General features: G+C 57.9%; 11 protein-coding genes across 11 annotated transcripts; 4 read left to right on the top strand and 7 right to left on the bottom strand.

The window, feature by feature from the left end:
- Positions 1-36: 36 nt before the first annotated feature.
- Positions 37-755, top strand: EHS24_007212 (uncharacterized protein; the record flags this gene model as incomplete). The annotated part of the gene is made up of 4 exons (XM_028622585.1): positions 37-179; positions 217-281; positions 322-383; positions 426-755. The coding sequence occupies 4 exons, from the start codon at positions 37-39 to the stop codon at positions 753-755; spliced, it is 600 nt and encodes a 199-aa protein (XP_028477477.1).
- Positions 756-826: 71 nt separating this feature from the next.
- On the top strand, positions 827-1,429 carry EHS24_007211 (uncharacterized protein; the record flags this gene model as incomplete). Its single annotated transcript, XM_028622584.1, has 1 exon — positions 827-1,429. One exon carries the CDS (start codon positions 827-829, stop codon positions 1,427-1,429), a length of 603 nt encoding a protein of 200 aa, XP_028477476.1.
- A 195-nt stretch (positions 1,430-1,624) lies between these two features.
- Positions 1,625-3,878, bottom strand: HSP90 (heat shock protein 90; the record flags this gene model as incomplete). Its single annotated transcript, XM_028622583.1, has 2 exons — positions 1,625-3,609; positions 3,776-3,878. 2 exons carry the CDS (start codon positions 3,876-3,878, stop codon positions 1,625-1,627), a joined length of 2,088 nt encoding a protein of 695 aa, XP_028477475.1.
- Positions 3,879-4,737: 859 nt separating this feature from the next.
- Positions 4,738-5,890, bottom strand: EHS24_007209 (uncharacterized protein; the record flags this gene model as incomplete). The annotated part of the gene is made up of 6 exons (XM_028622582.1): positions 4,738-5,170; positions 5,208-5,321; positions 5,361-5,455; positions 5,495-5,614; positions 5,669-5,676; positions 5,767-5,890. The coding sequence occupies 6 exons, from the start codon at positions 5,888-5,890 to the stop codon at positions 4,738-4,740; spliced, it is 894 nt and encodes a 297-aa protein (XP_028477474.1).
- An 881-nt stretch (positions 5,891-6,771) lies between these two features.
- EHS24_007208 (uncharacterized protein) lies at positions 6,772-7,432 on the bottom strand (the record flags this gene model as incomplete). The annotated part of the gene is made up of 3 exons (XM_028622581.1): positions 6,772-6,987; positions 7,047-7,136; positions 7,211-7,432. 3 exons carry the CDS (start codon positions 7,430-7,432, stop codon positions 6,772-6,774), a joined length of 528 nt encoding a protein of 175 aa, XP_028477473.1.
- A 904-nt stretch (positions 7,433-8,336) lies between these two features.
- Positions 8,337-9,748, bottom strand: EHS24_007207 (uncharacterized protein; the record flags this gene model as incomplete). Its single annotated transcript, XM_028622580.1, has 6 exons — positions 8,337-8,643; positions 8,703-8,833; positions 8,895-9,064; positions 9,131-9,366; positions 9,426-9,609; positions 9,742-9,748. 6 exons carry the CDS (start codon positions 9,746-9,748, stop codon positions 8,337-8,339), a joined length of 1,035 nt encoding a protein of 344 aa, XP_028477472.1.
- A 785-nt stretch (positions 9,749-10,533) lies between these two features.
- EHS24_007206 (uncharacterized protein) lies at positions 10,534-12,825 on the bottom strand (the record flags this gene model as incomplete). The annotated part of the gene is made up of 5 exons (XM_028622579.1): positions 10,534-10,615; positions 10,662-11,835; positions 11,884-11,981; positions 12,041-12,397; positions 12,443-12,825. 5 exons carry the CDS (start codon positions 12,823-12,825, stop codon positions 10,534-10,536), a joined length of 2,094 nt encoding a protein of 697 aa, XP_028477471.1.
- A 1,151-nt stretch (positions 12,826-13,976) lies between these two features.
- Positions 13,977-14,723, bottom strand: EHS24_007205 (uncharacterized protein; the record flags this gene model as incomplete). Its single annotated transcript, XM_028622578.1, has 2 exons — positions 13,977-14,425; positions 14,672-14,723. The coding sequence occupies 2 exons, from the start codon at positions 14,721-14,723 to the stop codon at positions 13,977-13,979; spliced, it is 501 nt and encodes a 166-aa protein (XP_028477470.1).
- Positions 14,724-15,163: 440 nt separating this feature from the next.
- On the top strand, positions 15,164-18,826 carry EHS24_007204 (uncharacterized protein; the record flags this gene model as incomplete). Its single annotated transcript, XM_028622577.1, has 11 exons — positions 15,164-15,521; positions 15,906-16,049; positions 16,109-16,156; positions 16,208-16,279; positions 16,345-16,453; positions 16,496-16,563; positions 16,611-17,172; positions 17,210-17,358; positions 17,406-17,567; positions 17,609-18,250; positions 18,288-18,826. The coding sequence occupies 11 exons, from the start codon at positions 15,164-15,166 to the stop codon at positions 18,824-18,826; spliced, it is 2,853 nt and encodes a 950-aa protein (XP_028477469.1).
- A 173-nt stretch (positions 18,827-18,999) lies between these two features.
- Positions 19,000-20,206, bottom strand: TSR3 (ribosome biogenesis protein tsr3; the record flags this gene model as incomplete). Its single annotated transcript, XM_028622576.1, has 5 exons — positions 19,000-19,178; positions 19,219-19,494; positions 19,552-19,688; positions 19,738-20,014; positions 20,050-20,206. The coding sequence occupies 5 exons, from the start codon at positions 20,204-20,206 to the stop codon at positions 19,000-19,002; spliced, it is 1,026 nt and encodes a 341-aa protein (XP_028477468.1).
- Positions 20,207-20,441: 235 nt separating this feature from the next.
- On the top strand, positions 20,442-23,550 carry SPC98 (Microtubule-nucleating Tub4p (gamma-tubulin) complex component; the record flags this gene model as incomplete). Its single annotated transcript, XM_028622575.1, has 10 exons — positions 20,442-20,581; positions 20,640-20,760; positions 20,809-21,357; positions 21,399-21,536; positions 21,579-21,780; positions 21,819-22,177; positions 22,215-22,308; positions 22,345-22,528; positions 22,566-22,906; positions 22,952-23,550. 10 exons carry the CDS (start codon positions 20,442-20,444, stop codon positions 23,548-23,550), a joined length of 2,727 nt encoding a protein of 908 aa, XP_028477467.1.
- Between the last annotated feature and the right edge of the window lie 51 nt (positions 23,551-23,601).

Here is a 23,601-nt window from a genome sequence, read left to right as displayed (position 1 = left end):
CGGTCTCTCCAGTCTCAACTCAACAACGCCGACCCCATGCGGTTCTCCACACGAAATGCCTTCTATTTGAGGGCTTCAAACTACCGCGTGGTACCGTTATTCCTTTACCTCGACGAGCGCCATGTGGACTGGATGAGCGAGCAGGTCCTGCAGCTCGTCATGGCCGACTTGAAACCAAAGTGAGCCACTCTCTGCAGAGCTGTGACTGACCGCCAGTGTTGAGCACCTCCTCACGGTTGAGAAGAACGAAAAGAAGCATCGCGTACATGTTGAACGTGGAGGTGAGCTTTCCTCCTCCTGTATTAAGCTGACCCTCCCAAGATTCTTACCAGTATTGTTATTTTCTGAGGAAGACGACCCGTACCGAGGTTGTGCTCCTGAAGGTTGGTCGTGGCCCATTACACTGAAGCTGACATGTACAATAGAAAAAGACATTCTCGTTACGTCCTCCATCTCCTCCCCCTGCCCCCAGGCCTATCGTCTCCTCGACCCGCAAGCGCAAGGCTCCATCAGCCGCGCCTCGGTCCCGCTCCTCGCGGTCGCGCACTCGATCAATGAGCGTTGCCTCTGCGGTGGAGGAAGCGGACGACGACGACCACGACGAAGACATCCAGGTCAAGGAAGAGGTGGTGGAAATTGATGAGGAAAGGGCGACGGCGGAGCCTGAGGAAGAAGAGGAGACCAACATCAAGGACTGGAAGCCTGACGTGTCACTGTCATACCAAGGTGAGCTACAGGCGCTGAGGGTCGGCTGACAACAGGCTTTGGAACCACCTCTGTTCAGTTGGTTCTTATTATTGAGCCATATCCGCCACTTCCACCATCCATGTATGCTCCACCAGCTTCGCGCCTCTCGAGCAGGTCAGCCTCGCTGGCATCCTCGCGCTCCCGCTCCCGCTCTCAAGCCGGTACGGGCCGCTACTCGTCGACCTCGCTCGCTCTCGATAGTGCGGCGGGTTCATCGCGCGCTCCTCTGCCCGAGGTACGCAACCTCCGCAACGCGACTCGCAGCGTGTCGGTCGCCACACCCACACCTGGTCCCTCGTCACGACGTGGCGGCACGGCGTCGAGAGAGTACAGCGCCACACCGGGCCCAGGACCCAACTCTGGCGTACGGTCGAGGCAGCAGCCGCTGTTCATCCCACGCGACACCCCGTTTGGCGATGACGAGGAAGACGAGGACGAGCACGAGGCTTATGCGGAAGCATTACGTCAAGGCCGGATGCGTCTACCCTCTGTTGCCCCTCGCGAGGAAGATGAGGATGACGAGAACCCCGAAGACCAGCCAGAGGGCATGATGGCTATTGGAGAGAGACTTGTACGCGCGAGTGAGATTGAGGAAGGCGTCATTCGTAACGCTGGTGGATGGGAGGAGAGGGTTGAAGGAGAGGAGAGCGCGGTGTTTGGTAGGGAGGAGCCTGGAGACTAGTGTATGCAACATGTTGGAACGCTACTGCACCGCCACCGTCTACTTCTGCGCACTGGCCTCACTCTTCTGTCAGTGTTTTACAGCTTTTTGTTGCACTATTATGACACAATGCATTCATAATCAGGATCATGCAAGGCTGGAGGGATGCGACCGCGCTGGCACACGATCCCACTACTTCATTCTACAGTAACCTTTTTAGTCGACCTCCTCCATCGAGCCACCGACCTCCTCGAGGGCGGGGGTAGCCTCGGCGACGGGGGCAGGGGTAACCTCGACGTCGTCGATCGAGAGACCGAGCGAGATCATGCGGTTGATGCGCGAGGCGAAGTCCTGGGGGTTGTTGAGGGTGAAGCCCGAGGTGAGGAGGGCAGTCTCGAAGAGAAGGACGGTGAGGTCACGGACGGTCTTGTCCGAGTTGTCCTCAGCGTACTTAGCCTTGAGCTCCTTGATGATGGGGTGGGTGGGGTTGAGCTCGAGGGTCTTCTTCGAAGCCATGTACGACGACATGGACGAGTCACGGAGGGCCTGGGCCTTCATGATACGCTCCATGTTGGACGACCAGCCGAACTGACCAGTGACGAGGACGCAGGGCGAGTCCGAGATACGGTTCGAGACGACGACCTTCTCGACCTTGTCGCCGAGGGTCTCCTTGATGGCACCGCAGAGCGACTCGAACTCCTTGGCCTCCTGCTCGCGGGTCTCCTTCTCCTCGGGGGTCTCCTCGAGCTCGAGGCCCTCCTTCGAGACACAGACGAGCTTCTTGCCGTCGAACTCCTTGAGCTGGGTAACGGCGTACTCGTCAATGGGGTCGACGAGGAGAAGGACCTCGAAGCCCTTCTTCTTGAGAACCTCAAGGAACGGCGAGTCCTTGACGGCCTCGAGCGACTCGCCGGTGAGGTAGTAGATCGACTGCTGGACCTCGGGCATGCGGGTGATGTAGTCCTTGAACGAGGTCATCTCGTCAACCGACTTGGTCGAGTGGAAGCGGAGGAACTCGGCGAGCTTGGTGCGGTTGGCAGCGTCCTCGTGGATACCGAGCTTGAGGTTCTTGCCAAAGGCGCTGTAGAACTTGTCAAAGTTCTCCTTGTCCTCGGCAATCTCCGAGATGAGGTCAAGGGTCTTCTTGACGAGGTTCTTGCGGATGACCTTGAGAATCTTGTTCTGCTGGAGGGTCTCACGCGAGATGTTGAGGGGGAGGTCCTCCGAGTCGACGACACCGACGGCGAAGTTGAGGTACTCGGGCATGAGCTCGTCGTTGTCCTCGGTGATGAAGACACGGCGGACGTAGAGCTTGATGTTGTGGCGCTTCTTCTTGGTCTCGAAGAGGTCGAAGGGGGCACGCTTGGGGATGTAAAGCATGGCCTTGAACTCGAGCTGACCCTCAACCGAGAAGTGCTTGACGGCAAGGTGCTCCTCCCAGTCGTTGGAGATCGACTTGTAGAAGGCCGAGTACTCCTCGGCGGTGACGTCCGAAGGGTTGCGAGTCCAGATGGGCTTCTGCTTGTTGAGCTCCTCGTTCTCGGTGGTGGTCTCCTTGATGGTCTTGGTCTTCTTCTTCTTGCCAGAGTCCTCGTCCTCGACCTCCTCGATCTTGGCGTCACCCTCGGTGACCTCCTCCTCAACGTCGACCTCCTTCTCGACCTCCTTGGTGACGACGAGCTGGATGGGGTACGAGATGAACTCGGAGTGCTTCTTGACGATCTCGCGGATGCGCTTCTCGTCAAGGTACTCCTTGAGGTCCTCCTTGATGTAGAGCTTCATCGAGGTACCGCGGCCGAGACGGGGGCCCTCAGTGTCCTCGGTGATGGTGAAGGTGCCGCCGGCAGCCGACTCCCAGATGTACTGCTCGTCGTCGTTGTGCTTGGTGATGACCTGGACCTTCTCGGCGACAAGGTACGACGAGTAGAAACCAACACCGAACTGACCGATCATGGAAATGTCGGCACCCGACGAGAGAGCCTCCATGAAGGCCTTGGTACCCGACTTGGCAATGGTACCGAGGTTGTTGACAAGGTCGGCCTTGGTCATACCGACACCAGTGTCACGGATGGTGAGGGTGCCCTCCTCAAGGTTGGGAGTGATGCGGATGTAGAGGTCCTTCTCCGAGTCGAGCTGCGAAGGGTCGGTAAGAGCAGCATAGCGGATCTTGTCGAGAGCGTCGGAACAGTTGGAAATCAGCTCTGCAAATGTCAGCTACTGTCACAAGGGTAGGAAGAGAACGGCAGAGGGAAAAAGGCAGATGGACGATCGGCGGTCGGTGGATTCTTCCACCAACATGTCCAACCACCTTTCCTCACTTCTCTCTCGTTCTCAACGTTGCTCGAGAGCATTGAAACGACGTCAAACCGCGAAGGAAGATCTCTTTGTTGCTGTAAAACGTATTAACGATCAGGTCCAGAAGCTGCGAAATCTCGGCCTGGAAGCCATAGGTCTCAGTAGAGGTGGCCATGGTGTTTAAGAAGCTGGGGACGTGGTCAGCACCAAAAGTTCCGGTGATGGCGTGGAGGGGCTCCTTTTCGGTTGCGCTTTTTCGCCGTGTGCACTGCGCTCTTGTGCGGACGCGCTATGCAGACGGGTTTGCGTGGCCAAGGATGTGGGCGGGTCGTACTCACTTTGAGGATGGGGGTGGGAGATGGAGGTTCGCGAATGCGAAGATGACAATGCCTTTTAACGGGCGCCCCCCACACGCCGTCAACTCGCGTCCGGCTCCTCTCGAACGTTCTACCACATTTTGGTTCCGGCAAGCAAACCCGCCGGTGCCCTGTAGAAGGCGCGCAGAGACGCGGCGCCGAGCAGCGAAAAAAAAACCACCTAGAAGCCTAGAAGCCACGCGGTTGCCACGCGATAATGACGTAACAAGCTTCTCGCGCGAGTTCCAGCATTGGCAAGCAGGTGCCACTCATGCCAACTCACATCTCAGCAGTCCATCAGGATATAGGATCAGGTATTAGTGAACAATATCACAAAAACGCACTCACTTCTGTAGCAAAAGATACAAACTTTTGCATCAGCGCATTGGTCACTATCTAAGTATGGCATCTGCACCCCTGGGTTCCGGAGTGTGGCGTACGTGCAGACTTCATATTCCAGGCTTCCAACGTATGCATTAAACCGCCTAACGCTAGTTTTAGGACGGCATTACTATCACCACCGTTGATACTGGATATCTAGCATGAATGGTGAAAGTGGGTCACTCGCAAACAATTTGGATGCGTTTTGCGTCGTTTTTCTTTTCTTTTCTTTGGGGTGTCAGAGCTGACGGTCTTGACTGACTCACCTGTTCTGAGCTCAAACTCCCCTGTATCTATCTACTCTTTGCCCTTGTCTCCATAGAGCTTCTTCTTCTTCGTATTCTTCTTCTCATCATCCTTTGGGGTCGGGACTTCGACGCTGTCCGACCTGCCAGACGCCGAAGCGATCTTGCCCGTTACGCGGTCAGACAAGATGAGCCGGTGGCCGATCTTCCCACCTCCGCCGACCCGGGTAACCTCGCCGGGATGTTTATCCTTGACGTGCTTGGTGAAATTGGGCCTTTGTGTAAACGCCTTGGGAGGGTCACAGCAGTGGCACACGTTGGCAACAACCTCTCGGACACGAGGCTTGGTGGGTGGCTCGGTCACCTGCTTGGATACTGTGATCCGATACGATTTTTCTCCCTTGACGCGTGTCCATGTGCCGTCGTCCGTCACTTTGACACCTCCTTTGTCTGGACACGTCTGGGCATGGCCGACAAGGGCAGCGCTGTTCTGTCAGTCATATTTACCGTCGCTTGACTCACTAGCTCTTGAAGCCCTTGTAACCGCCCTCCTTGTCAGGGTAGAGGTAACACTGGTGAACACGCGCATCATCCGGGTTTTCGTCGTGTTGACGCTCGTGCGCGTCAAGGCCACCCCTGGTTGTGAGCTATATGCGCGCCAAAAGAAAGACTTACTGGAACGTGAACCGGCTTTCGCAGCGCGAGCACTGGAACAGGGTGGCGTCGTGAATGCGGACGTGCTCGTTGAGCTCCGACACGCGGGAAAAGCTCTTGCACTATCAGCGTCATGCGCCATGAACAGAACTCACCTCGTCACATCCACGCTCGGGGCATGGGAGCAAACCCATCGGCTTGACCGGTTTCATCTTCCTTGGGAGGGGCACGCGCGGGACGGGGAGAGGCAGCTGCTTGTCGCCTCGGCGATATCGCTCGCGGGCATCGTACAGCAACTCGCAGATGCGAGCCAGCTCGAGTTAACGTACCTCGGTTCCTCTGCGTGCAGGTCAGCTTTTCGTCACCGTCGGTGCACCATATGAGCATACCTAGGCTCCCCCCTAGTTGTGCTGTATTCCATGCTCACCGATGAGTCCATCGCGCTTCATGATGTTCTTAATGCAGTCGACTGACGATTGGAGCTTTTTGATCTCGGTAGGCCTATCCTTGTATTCTTCGCAATTGCGTTGAAGCCGCTCGCCACGGGACATGACTCCGAAGGTACTATGCACCGTCTCGTGGGGTGGGCACCGACTTGTTGGTGGCGATCCATGGCTTTGGTTGATTAGGCCATGCCATGGCATGCATTTGGACAAAGCTGCCGAAGGCGAGCATAAACCATTGCTCGACGTATTTGTTGACGGTGCGACGCAAGAACAGCATCTGTTTGGGCTCCGAACGCTTCAATGGAGCTTGGGACCAGACGACATGCGTGGTGAGGTCAAACGCACCGCCGTCAATCCCCTGACGCTTGTAAAGTTGATTGCGATACCAGCGATAACAATGTGGCCCGGGTTGATGTCCTTTCTCTTGGCTGCGGGCTTCAGTAAACGAGCTGACACCAGACTCACCAGATCTTCAGCAGTGTGACGAGTGACTTGATGAAATCCTTGTGGCCCTTCGCTCGACCCTTGAATCCGATAGCATCGTTTTTACTGTCTGCGTGCAGTGGGATCGCAGTGCCGAAGCACAGCGCGGTCTTCAGGAGACCGTCGCTGTCACTGCCCGAACTGACTGACAGAGCTAGGCTGGGGGTACGGCGACGCTGGAGAAAGGGATGTCTGCTCGCCATTATTCCCCTCCCACCACCTTATGCACAGCACGAAGCTTGCCAGTCTGCTTGGCCCCGGCCTTGACGCCCTGGGCCTGAGTCTTGTGGCCGGCCGTGGGATCTCCTCCCGCGCTCTCAAGGAAGCACGGCCTTGAGTCCAGGTAATAATCTTCTTTGGTGGTTGGGGGTTAGCCGAAGCCACGAGTTTCTGGGCGGTGATGCTGTTGACGACCGCGAGGCGCACAGCGGAAATGGGGTTAGTATGTAGCGAGGGACGACGCGGGCGTGCCGGGCTGCTACCCAGTCAGTGGCTGCTTTCTGTCACCTGCGACTCGCCTGGATGGAGCGACCACCGACCTGCCTCTCTGCCGCCTTGCTGTCCTTGGGGAGCTTCTCGAAGGTCTTGGGCGCCTTGCTCTGGAGCTTCACAGACGCTGTAACCTCCTTGATGGGGACAAGGAAGGTTGAGAGCTGGGTCTGACGAGGACGCGCGACAACGTTGGGCTTGGTTTGGGGCGAGGAGCGGGGACGACGCGACTGAGGGGCGCAGAGTCAGTATTCTTCCCTGCAGTGTGCGTAGCCAAAGAATCACATACCTTGACGACGGTCTTCCACTCGCTGGTGTCCTCGCTGGTGCCCCGGTCGCTCTTGTTCAACGTCGAGTCCGGAACAACGTTGCCCATCTCCTGGAGGAGCGGCATCGCATAGTAGTGGCTACTGGCAAAGCCGATGGTAATGGTATTTTGATAAGTGTCGTCACCGAGGTTGGTGATGACACACCGTTTCCTTCCACAATCTGAATGTTGGAGTGCAGGGCGTGGAAGAGGGCACCCATATCAACATGGTCGGCCCAGGTGTAGGGGTCGGCCAGGTGGGCTGCCTTGCCCGTAACACGATCAGACAAGACAAGACCGTGGGCAGCCTTGCAATCGCCACCAACACGGGTAATCTCCTCGGGGTGCTTCTCCTTAAAGTGCTTCATGAAATTGGGCCTCTGGGTAAATGTCTTTGGTGGGTGGCAACAATGGCAAGTGTTCGGGATGACCTGGACCACCAGTGGATCCGCGGGTGCTTAAGTTATGGAGGCAGAAAGATGTATGCGCACATCACGTTGAGTCCGGTTGTGGCGCTCGTCGGTGAGTTGGTCTGGGTGTTTGCGGGAGACGTGCACGCGTAGTTCGTTGCTGGCTTGTTCAGCGTATCTCACCGTACACAGTATGTACTCACTGGTCACTGATCCCGGAATGTTGTAAAGCCGGAGCGGGCCGGGCATAGATAACACACATGTGGGTGATCCATGGCGATAGCGCCTGAGGGAGGTATCGTCACGGCGGTCTTGACGTAAGTGTGGCGCGTCCAGACCTTCTGGTCAGTTAGGTCGTCGGGGTGACACCTCTGTGCGTGTCCGACGAGGGCGTCACTGAGTTGTCAGAACAAGTTTCAACTTTGCTTGAACTCACTATGTCTTAAACGCCTTGTAACCGCCTCCTTTGGCTGGACACTTATAACAAGTGTGACTTCCCTCAGTGTTCGGGTTGGTTGCGTGCTCCTTGAGATGGACGATCAAAGCGCCACTCTTTGGTAGCATTTGTGATTCCGCATGTACTGGACGTACTTGTGTTTGAAGCTCTGTCCTCACGTTGAGCCACTGTACTTGGATTCGGCGGAGTGCGAGATCATGTGGCTCGCCAAGTGGACCGCGAACTCGAATACCTGGGGGCGAGTCAGCACATTTACTGATAATTGTACATCAAACCTACCTTGTCACAACCGTCTTCGGGGCACGGGTGACTCTTTTTGGGTTTCGGCTTCGGGCCCGTCGACACCATTGTCAGTGCCACGGAACAGGGTGGGACAGGAAGTTCTGGCTGACCATGGCGATGGCGTCAGGTTGCCTCGCGAAGCCGTTGCTTCATGGACGCGTGCTCCCTCTGGTATGCGGGGTCGTCTTCAACATCAGCATCGGTTCCCCCTTGGAAGTCACCGCTCAGACCGTCACGATCGATAACCACCTTGATTCTTGCAATACGGGTGCGCAGCTCCTTGCACTCGTCCGACAGTGTTGCGTAGTTAGCCTTTTGGCGCCGGAGACGCTCTTCTCGGGTCAAGGATCTCCAAGTGTGCCGAGGATGTTTTCCTGGGTCGGACGTGAACCGCAGGTGCCGACAAACGGATTCTTCGTGTCTGGGAAAGCTAAAGAGGCCTGGCCAGCAAAGGCTCCCAAGGCATGAGCAAGCCATTCCTCCACATACTTCGTACACGCTCGGCGGAGGAGGAGCGACTCCTGTGGCTCGCTGGCTCGGATCCGAGGCTGAGTCCAGAGTTGTCGGAAATGAAGCTCGTAGTCGTCATCTGCCACGTTACGCCACAACCGCCACTTTGGCTGTAGTCCTTGGGTTCGACTAATAGATCAGCATTTGAAGTTCTTGTGTGTATGTACTTACCACTCTTCCAACATCTGTATGAGCTTGCGGATCATCAACAGGTGACTCTCCCGACGGGCCGCAAAGCCAGTAGTGTACGTCCTTGCTGGGCCGGAAGCGGCTGACAACTGGGTTTGGCGCGGCGTGGCAGGCTTGGGAAACGAGGGATAGGACGAGTTGACGCGACGGATCTGCGTGCACATCAGTTATCTTCCTTCTACAGTGTCGTTTTGACCGAGAGCAGTGACTTGCCTTACCGAGAGGCTGGTCCTGGTACACCTCAACGGCGCCATCGTTGATCTTGTGGGTGGGGTTCTGCTTGAGAGGGAGCGCATAGTAGTGCAGCTCGTCGTTAGAGAAACCAATTGTGAGGGTGTCGCCGTGGTTAGAGCCCAGCACAACAGTCTCTCCGGTTGCCTGGACAATGGCGATATCTCTGTTGAGGTGCTTTGGCCAGAGCACCAATGTCGGCGTGGTCGGCCCATGTTCCCGGCTGCTCCAGGGCGGCAAGGTGCTGCTCAACGGAGACACCAGTACTAGTGAGGAAAATACCAAGAACGATCGGGACTCTTCCTATGAGCCTGGATAGCCCCGGTGCGGAGGGACATGTGCTGCTCCTCGTGGCCGGTAAGGGCCATAGAGACTGCCCGGAAGGCGCATGCGCGGTCGCGCTCAACGTCAACAAGGTCACGCCCAAGGGCGTTGGCCTTGGCCAGGAGGGCGGTGTAGGAGGGAGCTGGGGGTCAGTTGGATGGACGATGTTGCTTCACAAGGCGGGCCGCACGCAAGGCGCACCACACGCCCCAGCACATGTGTGACAAGGAGGGGAATTCGAGCGACGGAGAGGTGTGCGTTGGCGCAGACGTACAGGTCATTGTGGGGGTGGTGGTTACTTGTTACTGCTGTTGCTTGGGTTGCTGTTCTGCGGCGAGGTAGATGCAAGGAGAGCTATTTGTTTAAGGAAGAAGGAGGGTCGGGCAAGGCCACTTAGCACAGTCAACCCCCTCACCCCCACCCCGGCCGCCACCCAACCCCCACCCAATGGGTCTTCCAGCCAGGCCCTCCCCCCACCGTTTTCCCCTGCCAGAGCAAAACACTACACACATCGGCAAGACGCGAATCAGCAGAGCCCCCGAAAAGGCGTCCCAAGTCCACCCCGAGCTCATCCAGCTGTTGCTCCTCCTTGAAATGTGCATCGCGAATGCAGCACAAGATAGACAAAAGGTACGATTTTTGCCCGTTTAAACCCTCGCGAGGACGTGGTGAGAGGGTCGAGAGGGAAGGCATAGAGCCGTGCAACAGAACACGAAACCGGTGGGTTCCTTGCGTCTGGTGCTCTCCAACATATGCAACAAACTCAAGGCGGTGGCTTTATGGATTGGCGAACGTCCATGCACGCGTGCTGACGCTGCCGTCGGACAAACCTCATGCGGAAAGCCGTAATACTGAGAATTGCACACCGCCACAAAAAGCCAGACAGTCACGCTCGACGGTAGTCAGACAGCGTCCAAGAACTGGTCTGCGCTTGATTCCCATTCATACCGCCCGCACCAGTCTCTTCCACCCGCAGTGCCAATCCTGGAGGGTTCCCACCTCGTGCAACTTCCCTGCGATACACTCAAAGTGGTGGGGAGATACATAATACAATAGCTGCAACAAACTACAACTCCATGCCTTCGCCCTCACCGTCCTCGTCCTCGTCCTCGCCGGCAGTGCCATGCAGAGGAGGCTGCCAGATACGACTGAGACACCCGTTAGCAACCTGTCAGGGTTTTTTGGTCCACTTACATTTGCGTGTCGTCGCTGCACGACGCAAACAGCTTGCGAGACGACACGGGGTTCCACGCCACGGCGTTGACGGTGTCGCGGTGACCCGAGAGCACTTCCAGCGGAGTGGCCGCGTTGCTCTGCCAGACGTACACATGGCCGTCTTCCGAACCGCTGAGCACGAAGCGGTCCTTGGTCGCGCCAAAGCTGCTGCGGATGAGGAAGCGGCTCTGGACGTGGCCGACATACTTGCGTACGACGTGAAGGTGTGGCTCGAGGGCGAAAAGCTGGAGCTCGTCGGGTGCACAGCTGACCAGCACGCGCTTTCCGTCGTGCGAAAGCTTGAGGCTCGTCACGTCCGAGCACTGGATGTCGGAGACATAGTCGACAATGTCTCGGTCGGCGATGCGAATGACGGCAACGCCATGCTCCATGTTGCCATACGCCATGTCGTCTGTGCCACGCTCATCGGACGGGTTGGGGCGGACTGAGATGGACGGCTTGAGCTTGTTGTGCGACGCGACGCGACGCAGCCACGTGAATGCTGCCACGATGCGGGTCGAGTCGGGCGTAATGACAAAATCAATAATCTGGAGGTTGCTGATCGACCACTTGTTCATGACGCTGCCGGAGCGGCTGTAAAAGACGACGTGGCAGTCGCAAGATGTCACGACAAACTGCTCGCCGTTTGGCATCCATTGGATGGAGCTGATGGTGTCTGTGTGTGGCGACGAGTCCAAGTGAGAGTTCTTCTGGTTTCCCGTCTTGACGTCCCAGACATAGACCCGCATGAGCGAGGCCGTCACGAGTGTGAGGCCATCGGGCGACCAAGCCAAAGCATCGACGGCGCCCGCGTGGCCCTTGAGATGATGCAAGGGGACAATGCTGTACTGCTTCCCGTTGCCCTCGGACGGTGTCTTGAGCTGCCAAATGACGGCGCTTTTGTCTTTACTGGCCGACGCGAGAAGGTTGCCATTCGGGCTCCACTCGATACGCCAGACCTCGTCGGTGTGATCCGCAAGCACATGGGTTGTGACCGAGGGGAAGGACCCACTGGCGCATTGGTGGTCTGTGTATAGGGAGACTGGGTCACTGTCGTCGTGGTACAGACATGACTGTTGCTGTTGTTGCCGGGCTTGATCCAAGAGGGTAGCAAGACGCCGCTGGGGTACCATGACCTTTGGGGAGATGTGTTCTGCAGGAAATGTCAGCCGAGTTGACGGTCGAACGCCCCTGTACCAACCTTGGAGTCGCTCAAGAAGCTGTCGTCGCGAGATGCCCGCAGCTCCGTCCCACTTGGCTCGTTCGTAAAGATCCTCGCGATCCAAACACATCATGTAGCTTCCCGCGGTGTCAGCTCTGCTTTGCTCTCCTCTTGTAGTAAGTACTTCACTACTCACCCCGACAGGTCGTGCAGAGAATCCTTGTCTGTTGCCGACGAAGCAAGCTCATTTCGGAGAACTGCGAGAGCCTTCTTCTGTTGTCCAGATTCGAGGTACTCGAGGTACTTTTGCTGAGCGATCAGGAACTTGGCGTGCTCTGCTGGGTTGACGTCTGCCTCTTTGGTGGTCAGACCCGAGGCAATGCTGCTGCGCGACGAAGCGACCTTGGTGAGCGGGCGGGAAGTGATCCCGAGATCGGAGAGCAACGAGATGGCTTCGGACCACCGTCCGCCGAGAACTGCGGCCTGGAAGTCGAGGGCTGCGCGAGAAGCAAGGGTGAAGCCAGACTCTTTGGCCAAGACGTCGGCCGCTTGACTGCAGGGTCTCGTTAGCGAGACCTCGAGGCTCTGATGTACTCACTGGTAGCCAATGTCCTGCAGGCCCTGAAGCATCAAACGGACGACCTCTTCGCGGTCAACGGGCATACGCTTGCCAAACGCCTGTTTCCTGGCGGGTGGCCGCGCCCGGACGTTGTCGGTGTCGTCGTCCGTGTCCATGTGGTCCATGGGCACATCCATGTCGTGGTCTGGCTGCCAGTCCTTGTCGTCCATGTACATAAGGGAACCGGCCGGTTGATAAGGACGGATCTGATCCAGAACCGTCGGGGGGAGGGAGTGAGGTCCATTCTGAGGAGAGGTACTGCCGGTGGCGGCTGCGGTCGCCGCTCCGTTACTGGCGGCGCCGTTGCTCGTGGTAGGAGCACCCATAGTGTGCTGTTCGGGGAGAGGGTCCGCAGCGGTCATGGACGAGAGGTTGGAAACCGTGCGGGGTCGCTGGGGTGGGCGTGCAGTCTGGTGGTCGCCGGTGTCGGATGGAGAACGTCGGCGCACTGTCCCTCGCTGCATTATCGTGCGGCGCGAGCGAGGGCGAGATAAGGAGCAGGGGTAGAAGAGGCAGGCGTCAGTTCAGTGTACCAGTGTCGTCTCTCCAAAAGTGGGCGGCGACAACGAGTGGAAGAGGAAGCAAGAGTGGACTCACCGGCAGATTAAGCGTGTCGCCCTGTGGCTGGGTGGCAACCGTGGCCAGGTCGTGAGACTGTGGTGCGGTTGGTGACGCTAGGGGTGATCCGAGGTTGTTGACGGAGGGCTCTGGTGAAGCAGTGGGAGGTGGTAGAGGGGGCGTCGTGGGCCGAGGGCGGGATGCTACCCCTCCCTAGTCGACTAGGTTGGAGAGGGTGCTTGGGGGGAGAGTTGGAACAGCGATGGGAGATGGTGAAGACGGAGGTGGAGTCGGAAACACCAGGTGTGGGTGGGGGACACGGGGTGGAGGGCGATCGTGTCGTCGAGTTTGCGAGTTTTTCAATTCACTTGCGAGCAAATGACAAAAATATGCTGGACAGGTGGATACGTGGCGTGGAGAGCTGCGACAAGATAATGTCACGAGTCAAGACCAAGGTTGCGAAAGAGTGAGAGCTCTCGCCTTTACGCTCTCGCTGACGTCGCGGGTCTGTCCTGTCCTGTCCCACTCGGGCAACCGCTCACCGCTCCAACGGTGTGGCTGCACAACCCTGGCCCCCGCGCGCCGCCGCGACCGGGGTACGGGGGAATGTTACAATGCTTAACCGCTCCCTCCCCTGACTAAATGAGGCCAATAGATCTTGTGGACACGCAGTTGCAACACCCGTGGGTGGTGTGGTGTGCATACTGTCGTGCTTCTTCTGGTGCTTGGGAACTGCAAGCAGACGTAGACGCACCGCAAGTCCAGAACATTACGCATCGGAACATTCACCGAGCGAGCTGCGGACAGCCTCATCGACGTGCCTCATATCGCACATCACCCATCAGCACGCTACAGCGGAATCAAACGGGATCATTCACATCAGCCACATTTGGGTCATTATTGACCGTGTACTCTTTTTGGCCACTTTGCATCGGGTCTCTGCACACGCCGCTTGCTATCTACAGGGGTCGTCTAGTTGGCCATTCCTATCCGGTTCTTGTGGGGCGGTACCTTCGGCCGGTGGGCTGCTCGTGACGTTGGCGCACAGTACCCCAGGACTCACGCAACACCACCACATTTGATGGTCTGTGTTGACAGTCCGTTGCTGGCGTATTGGGATTGCCCAGCCGGCCCCAGGGTACAGCGAGTTCTTGCTCTCTGGGAGTTGTGACGTGTTGGCGCGCGGAAGGAGAACGTGGCGCGCGACAGGAGGTCGCCGATGCTGTTCTCGAGCGGCGTGAGAGTACTCGTGGAGTGCGTACAGGGACTTGAGAAGTGTCAGAGAGTAGCCCGCTTGGTCCATGGTCTTGGACATGCCCTGGCTGACCAAGTTGAGGGCGATCTCGTTGGCCTTGATGACCCGGTAGTCGGCCCAGGGATCGGGCCTTGACCTTGTCGCTTCTGCTGAGATACAACGGTCTAGGCTAGGAGGGTGCCGTCGGGGGGGATGTTTGACACGCACTGCTCTTTCCCAAGGACCGCTGGGTGGGTGGGTCAGGTGTGGTGGTCAGCACACTCAGATCGTATCCAGACTTGCAACAACACCCATACACCCTACACCTCCTTACCACCACGTGCCACATCTTGCAACATGTCGCTGGACATCCCCGAGGGTGAGGCGGAACCCATGAGGCGTGGCGTCGTACGTACATGTGCAGTCGAGCGTATCGTTGACGTCAAAAGGACTTTGGTCGCCACCCATGGGTGACCTACCACGATATGGCAAATGGCTTCAAGCCCGCCACGGCGATATCATGCACATTACCTCAACTGTCAACGGCCTGGTAATCCCTCCAACGGTGGATTGCGAGTGCCGTGGAATCGACCAGCAGGTGGCCGACCGCATCAACGGCATTGAGGAGGGAGTTGTGAGTCGAGCAACTGCGAAATGCCACTGACATTTCGTACTGGCCTCGCTTGCGGCGGAAGATTGCCCAACTTCGCACTTGCTGGTTCAGGTGGCACGAGTGGCGCCGCGTCATGTGGCTGAACCAGTCGACACCGACCTCATAAAGGAGGTGGCTAGCAACTATGCTCACCGCGACCTCATGGAGTACCATGGCTTGCCGCGAGACGACGTTTGGACCGACGCTGCCAACAACGCCTTGGACGTGCGCAGACTCGCTGCTCAAATCAATGAGAATGAGCACTGAGTGCGACCTGGACTGGGGCATCTTCCCGGCCGAGAGAGACTTTGAAGACCGCCTCATCCGACCCCAGCTGGCCGAAGAGGATGCCGCCAAAGCCGCGAGGAGGTCCGCCCTCCGCGTACAGCGAGCAGGGGCGGAGGCGGAGGAAGAGGTGGAGCCGGAAACCGAGCATGACGCTCTCCAACGGGCACAAGACGAACTCGATGCCGAAATGGCAAGGCGACAAGCGGACCTCACACGGCGTAGGCGCGTAGGGCCGCGGCGGAGGCTGCTCGAGTGGCCCAACAGGATGCAGAGCGCCGAAAACTCCATCTCAACGATCCGCGCGAGTAGTGAACTAGAGGATATTTGTACATGTAGAGCGTGAGGGAGGGGACGGGGACGTATGAACAGCAATGGTGAGAGCGTGAGGGAGGGGACGGGGACGTATGAACAGCAATGGTGACGATGGTGACGAACAGGGCGTGGGCAGTGGACGGAATCAAATTACCACTGTACCACTGTTTTGGGTGGCGTCTGTTTTCTTCCGCGTCTCACGACCTGCACCCAGGCCCCGGCGAGACGCGTCTGGTCAAGCTGACGCGACTTGACCAACTTGAACATTACCCACACCCAAACAACAACAACATACCCTCACGCAACAACAGACACGCTGCGACCAACGCTCGCCTGGAAAGCCCACTCCCATACCTCATCCCCACCCCTCCCCCACTGCGGCAGCCCCGCAAGCATAGCCACAGCAGAACAGCGTCTCCAGGCAATGTCTGCGAACGGCAACAGCGCCATGGACGTTGACGACGTCGTCGATCTCTCCATGTCAAGCCCGCTCAGCTCTCCTAATGCCAAGAGCAAACCCATGGGCAAGCGCAAGGCCGAAGGTACGCATCCTGTGACCTGTAACCGCCCTGCAAGGAGCCCGCTCGTACTAACTGGACAGGCGGCGACACCAACGGCGAGACCGGCGGCAAGAAGGTCAAGGCGTCAGGTGTGTGATCTGCAAGGTCGCGCAGGATGGGCGGGTAGCTGACTGGACCAGGTGTCATCGAGCTCAACGGCCGCAAGCTTGTGTTTTGCCAGACCCCCTACAAGCGCACAATTCCTATCAAAGGTGAGTGCGCGAGAGAGCCTGTCGCCCCCTTTGTTGATTATCATGACTGACTCTGTTTCCCTCAGCGCGCATGTCTCTGACCATGCTGTTGGCCGAGGCCAAGGAGGCGGGTAAACTGCTCAAGGAGATCCCCGAGGAGCATTGGGCCGTGGTTGTCATGGCTGGTCACGAGCTGTGAGTATCAATGGATGGATGCAAGGTCCTAACGTCGTTCAGTTCGACAGCAACGGATTCTGCTTTCCTCAAGGGTATTCGCAACGAAATTGCGCAGCGCCAGTCTGACGGTGAGCTCGTCTTGGTTCAAATGATCTCAGTTGTGCTAACAGCTCAGTGGCCGAGCTGCTCACGAACGACCTCTTGGAACCGCTCGTCCAGAAACTCTTCACTCAACGCCACTATGGCTTTCTTCCTGCCGACCTGAACGCTGGCAACTCAAAGCTGCCTGCAAGCCTGCAAATTCGCTGCTGGGAGGCCAACGACATGGACAAATACTTTTCGGCCAGTGACCTCCCCGACCTCGTCGCGCGCCGCACAGAGCGTGAAAGCGCTCGCAACGAGTGCATTCGCATTGCCCAAGGCCTCGATGACGTTGAAAAGCTGGAGCTTGTCAAGGGCGAAAAGGTGGACAAGAAGAGCGACAAGAAGGACACCAAGTCGGTCGACGCTGGCCCCAGCAAGGGTCATGACCCATCCACCATGTCTCGCAAGACCAGGGAAGGAACAGCCTCGACGGTCGGATCCAGCCGTCGCAGTCCCTCGCCTTCAAAGGGTTCACCCAGAAAGGTCAAGATGACCGCAGAGGAGGAGGAAGAGGCCGAGGCCAAAAAGGCCGAGCGTGCAGCCAAAAAGGCCGAGCGCGAGGAGAAGCGTAAAGAGCAAGAAGAGAAGAAGGCGTGAGTATCAGTTGTCCCGGTGGAGGCTGACCATCAGTGCCAAGGAGCGCGAAGAGCAGAAGAAGGCCCAGGGGAAGGCTAAGCAGGCTCAGATGTTTGGGTCATTCTTTAAGACAGCCCCCAAGCCCAAGACGAAGATTACACCGACCTTACTCACTGAAGAGACTCCCACCGCTGGACCGTCCTGTAAGCCGTGTGCCTCAGTAAAAGGCAATGTTTGCTGACTGGGAAAGTATCCAAGCCCAGGGACAAGTTGACGGAGAGCGACTTTAAGCGCGCCTTCAAGCCTCCAGTTCAGCGTGCCAATGTCGACTGGGCTCCCATCAACCGCTGGGCGTCGCAGAGCAAGGACTCGGAACCCAATGCCGGTGATGTTGACGGCTGGGCGCCAAAAGGTGAGCGAGCCACCGTACCATGAACGCACTGACTCTTGAAGACTTTCTCAAAGACCACCTCTCTCGTCACAAGCGCACCACTGGTACCCCACGCTCACGCATTCCTCGAGGCCTCAAGACTGCTCCCCTTTACGGAACCGTGGCGGACATGTGGGCCACCTACCAGGAGGCTGAAGACCCCCGCAGCGTTCTCGACCAGCTTCGCAATCGTAAGCGCTTTCCTTGGAAGACCCTTGCGTTCGACCAGCAGACCCGCCCTCCCTATTGCGGCACCTTTACCAAACGCTCGGTCGTCGTCGGTCCCCGTACACCACTCGCCCAGGACCCGATTTTCGACTACTCGTATGACTCTGGTGATGACTGGCAGGAGGAGGAGGGCGGGGAAGACTTGGACGACGCGGGCGAGGCCCAGGCCGAGCCTGACGATGCCGACTCTGACATGGCCGAAGACGACGAGTTTGATGACTGGCTGGACGATACCGAGGATGCGGCGCTCCAGTATGACGACGGCGATGTCCCCATGGGACCTGCATCTCCCACTCGCCGCGAGGTCAAGCCCACCAAAAAGCTTGTTCCAAAGCGCATCACCAAGCTCACGCCCACGGCGCAGGGCCCGTTCTGGGAGGATAGCATTGGAGACGCCCACGACATTGTCAAAGACTACCGTATCCAGCTCCTCAATGGTGGGTTTGATAACGACTAGCCAGGGCTAACGTGCAGACGCTCCTGCTTCCATTGACCCGTTTACCTACGAGTCCGCGGAGCCAGTACAGCGCTTCAAGATGACGTTCACGGACATCTCTGTCGGCAACTACAATGGTGTCAAGTGTCTCCTCTCCGCGGAGGAAGTGGCCGCTCCCAAGGTCGCCGCCGTTAAGCCTACATCCACCACCACCACCGCCGCCGCCGCACCACCCATGCCCCTTGGTGATGCGTCGTCTACCGCCAACGCCACTACCAAGTCTCGCCCCAGTCCCAAGGTCAGCTTCCCCACGGAGCACCTTCCTGACCTCCTTCGCATGATCGAGGGCAGCACCAAGATCCAGTCGGACCTCGTCTCGGAGCTTCGCGGCCAGTTTGAAAAGGTTGCCACCAAGGCCGCCATCGAGGCCAAGGTCCGTGAAGTGGCTGTGCGTGAGGGCAAGAGCAAGGATTCTCAGTGGCGTGTCAAGGCCGAGGCTTGGACGTCGGCTGGACTCACTCCCCCTCCGCGCGGCCTGCAGGCAATGATGGCTCAGGCGGCTGCTCAGGCTGTGTAAAAGATGGACGACGACCACCGTTTGTGGATAGGTAACACGAGAGAGAGTGTGCAAGAGAGTGATACTGGACGAAACAAAGCCAGCTGTAGATAGAGACACAACGCCCAGCGGATAGGTAGACCGGCGTACATAGGTATTTTCGACACCGTCACCATGCATGTATCATACAATCATCAGAGTGTTGTTGCCTCGACACCAGCCACGAGCTGCTCAACATCATCACGCTCAGCGTCACTTTCCTCCTCCTCCTCCTCCTCCTCATCATCATCATCCTCTCGCGCGTTGTCGTCCCACTCGGGGCGGCCAACATGGTTGGGGTTGGCACGAAGCAAGTCTCCGCCCTCGTACGCGGCTAAGGGCTGTCAGTGTGATCCTCAACAACAATAGCATACCTTTCTCGGCCTTCTGCCTCTCATGTTCCTCCTGCAACTCGCGCTGGATCCTTTCTGCCATCTCCGAGACCTCCTCGTGGGTGTGGCAAGTACGGTAACGCTCGATGAGGTGGCCGTTCATCTTCCAGAACGAGTGACCCCACGAAAACTTGCTGAGAAGCAACTCTGCCCACTCGTCGTGACCCGTAATGTAAAAGCCAGCAGCCAAGGCCTCGACACAGTTCAGGCGCCAGGGACGGCCGTAGTTGACAGGGTTGGTAGCGACAAGGTATGGCACTGGCGGGTGTTTTAGTAAACAAGGACAGGTAGGGGTTGTTGCCACTGAAAACTCACACAGGCGCTCGTGAGGGCCCTTGATCTTGCCGAACGGCACCTCATCAAGACGAGCCCATGAGGCCTCTACGACAGCGAGGCCAGACATCATGATAACCTCGTCGTCACAGGGAGCGATGGGCTTCTTGCCCTTGGGCCTTGAGAGTCAGCATCGTTTGCCACCGGACATCGGAAACCAACACTCACGTAAGAACCACACCCCTAAACCTCTGGCCAACACGCATCGAGGCACACAGGCCGTGTCGTGACAGCTTCTTTCCAGAGCAGCGGCGAGGGTCGCAGTGCTCGAAGTCCCACATTGCGACCGGGACACCAATCTTGATCTGCCTGGGCTCATCCGGGTCCTCCGCATCCTCGCCCTCCTCGTCCTCGTCCTCCTCACTGGACCCCGAACCGGACGAGGTCTCCTCCTCCTCACCATCGTCGTCCTCGCTGTCATCGTCATCGTCACTGTCCGAGTCTTCTGTGTCAGCCAGTCCGGTCTTTCAAATAGCTCACTGGCAACAACGACGCCGATTTCTTTGTCAGATCGGGTCGTACGCGGCGCACCACGTCCGCGAGGCGCACCGCGGCCACGGCCAGTTCCGCGCCCACGTCCACGACCGCGAGGTGCCGCTGCGCTGCGCTCCTTGTTTGGCTTTCCGGATTTGCCCATGGTTTTCGTTTGGGGTGTCGGGTTGTGTATCGAAGGAGGGGGTTATCCGACCCAACTTTTGAGCGGCCAAGCGGAGTGAATGACCGACTCTCAGGGCGGACCACGTGAAACCCACGTGATCCACAAACACTCGGCGCGCCCATGTTGACGCGCTGCGGTCGATGCCGGAATGCATTGCTCTCGACTGTCATATCCCAGCTTGTCACCATCACATCGCCACCGCATTGCAAGCACCATGTCTCGTAGTGGACGCCCTGTGCCCCCTATCGAAACGCTAGTCTACTCTGTCCTCCCAGGATTGAGCAAGCTACCCGACAGTGCAAGACAGGAGCGAGTGGACGAGGTCGTCGAGTTCTGCGAGGAGATCCTCCAAAGGTAGGTGTTGACCCATGGACTGCGGGGCGATATCGCAACAGCTATGCTGACATCCTAGTCGCCTGCCATCGTCTCTTCCTCTCGGCGCTTCCGCATTGCCTGACACTGCGCGGCGCCTGCTATCATCGTCTGATGACGCCCTCCGCTTCAACTCCCTTTGGGGTACCCTGGAACGTGGTGTGAGTTGTTACTGCCTTCAATATAGGTCTTGGATCTAACGACTCTAGCGAACACTCTCCGTGCCCCATAAACACCTCCAGTTTCTTGTCGCCTTGTCAAAGGGCAACGATACGCGAGACTCGTCCGCCTTCCCCCCTACAGCCTCTACGTCGCGCCCCCGCGGTGGCGGTGGCCTCGGGACCCCTTCGCGTCCCGGTCCATCGACAGCATCGATCCTTGCAGAGGGTAACGGCCCGTCCAACCTCTCCTCAAAGTTGAAGAGCATCGACATTGGTTCGCCTCCCGACAGCCCCACGAGCGGACCAGGCGCCAAGAGCAAGGCTGCCCTCCTCCGTGAATGGCGCACGGCACGCGGGCGGGCACCGTTCCCCGAATCTCTGCTCCTGCGTGACACGCTCTACCTTTTGCAAGGCATTGATGGACGGTTTGTCCGCTTTGCTCTGGCCCCGGCACCCGAACGTAATCCCTACCTCACCGAAAAGGGCCGGGCGGGAGATGGTGCTGGCTTCCCGCTGGGCGCAGCCGGCACCGAGTTGCCACCCGCCGGTGTGGAAGACGAGGTGATGGGCATTGACATTGTCGCAGATGAGGCGAAGGTGGGTACCAGATCTGGCAGTAATAGGCACTGACCCCACAGGATGGCTACATTTCGTTGCCAACTCGCAGCGTGCTCGTGCAACTGTCCGAGATGGGTGTGCTTTACCGCAGGATCACTGGTTTCATCAAGGCTCACCAGGCTGATGGCCCAAGCGCCAAGAGCGGTATGGTTGTTCAGGTGAGTCTTGAAAGATCCCAGTTCATCTGCTGACGAGCCCAGAGCTTGTGCCACTTTCTTCACCACGAGCTGTCCGAGTACCACCGTATGCTGGCCGTCCTCGAGTCACAAATGTCTCTCACCAACGTCGAGTCGGCCGCTCCTGCCGAGGGCTCTGGGTTGACGCTGCTCCGACTGGGCCTCTGGACCGAGGACATGAAGCTCAAACTTCGCCTGATGGAGATGGTCGTGGATGACGCAACTAGTGGGTATCCATACCCTGTTCCTATCTAACCCACTCAGAAGCCCATGGCGGGGCTCTTGTTTCGAAGATCCACACGCGCACCAAACACGGCGACCCCTTTGCGAGGCACTTTATGGACCAAATCCTTGAGGAGGTGTCCAAGCCCTTCTTCCTTGCTCTCCAGCGCTGGATCTTGTCCGGAGAGTTGCACGACCCGTTCAACGAATTCTTTGTCCAGCTCAACACCGAGGTGGACAGCGACCAGCCTTCGCCATATGGCGCTTCAGGTGACGCCGGTTTCGAGGAGGGCTTCGACATTGGAGGTAACGTCAGCGACTCGCACCACATATGGGAGAAGAAGTATGTCTTTGTCAAGGCCATGGTCCCAGGGTTCATCAGCGAAGACTTTGCAAAGAAGGTTAGTTACACCTTTGCATTCACAACTAAACGACCAGATCTTCTCAACAGGTCGCAGTTTGAACTTTATCAGATACAACTGCTATGACAATGACTGGGTCGCAACGCAGGCGAGTCTCGCCAACAGTGGAGGTACGTTAAGTTCACGTGGCGATGCTGACGACTCAGCACTAAAGTACTCTGACCTGACCGGTCTGGAGCGCTCCATCGACGACGCCTACTCGTCTGCAAGCAAACGTCTGCTCGAGATCTTCTTTGAAAAATACAAGCTTCTCGACCATTTACGGGCCCTCAAGGCGTACCTCATGCTTGGCGCAGGCGACTTTGCGGAACTGTTGATGGAGGCCCTAGCGTGAGTTTTGGGGCGCCTGAGTTAGCTGACCATCCAGACCAAGACTGTCAAAACCTGCCATTAGCTTGTACCGCCACCACCTGACATCCGACCTCGAGTCGGCGATCCGAGGTTCGAATGCCCAGTTTGACTCTCCTGACGTGCTTCGCCGCCTCGATGCTCGCATCCTCGAGTACCAGCACGGAGAGCTCGGATGGGACTGCTTTGCCCTCGAATACAAGGTCGAGGCACCGCTCAACGCTGTTCTCGATGCCGGCGCCATGGACGCCTACGATCGCCTCTTTCACCATTTGTGGCGACTGAAGCGTGTGGAGACGGCTCTTACGCAGGGATGGATGCGAGTGACAAGCGCATCAAGGGCATTCGAGTCCTTGCCCAGTGAGTGTTTTGCATTGCAGCCAACCAAATGCTGACGCTTGGCAGGCCTCGACAACGATTGGCATCACTGCCGCATCGTACAGGCGGAGATGGTCCATTTTCTGCGCCAGTTGCAGGCTTTCTGCCAGCTCGAGGTCATCGAGTGCTCGTGGCAGTCACTCATGGAGTACACGGATAAGCGCGAGGGCGACCTCGACTCGCTCATTGCCGCTCATCGGATGTACCTCGACCGTGTCGTGCGGAAGATTCTTCTCCTTGGCCACCGAGGACGCGACGATGCGCTTCTCCTCCTTGTGCGCGAGGGGCTCGATAATATCCTCAAGTTCCGCAACGCGACCGAGGACCTGTACGCTTGGAGTCTGGGCGAGGCGACGCGGTTGGACCGTGCACGCGATGCCGAGCGTGGGATTGCCAATGACGAGTCGACTGCCGAGGCCGAGACCGCAGCCATCGCGGCCTCTCTCGCGCAGCTCGATGGTATTCGCGAGCGTATCCGCGTCTGCGCCACGGGGTTCCAGGATTCTGTCACCACCATGTGCAAGGAGGCAGGTGGACACGCCGACCTTGACGTACGCTTCCTGGCGATCCGTATCGCGTTCAACGGGCACTATGCGCTGCGCAGGGGCGCGTCAAAGAAGAAGTAATTAGACGGAAAAGGAGCATATGGTGATGCATGTACCTGTAGCGATGTACCA

Source organism: Apiotrichum porosum, assembly GCF_003942205.1.
Source record: "Apiotrichum porosum strain DSM 27194 chromosome Unknown scaffold_4, whole genome shotgun sequence".
In the NCBI taxonomy this organism is placed as follows: domain Eukaryota; kingdom Fungi; phylum Basidiomycota; class Tremellomycetes; order Trichosporonales; family Trichosporonaceae; genus Apiotrichum; species Apiotrichum porosum.
The sequence above is the reverse complement of the archived record's forward strand: the minus strand, read 5'-3'. Positions and strand labels throughout refer to the sequence as shown.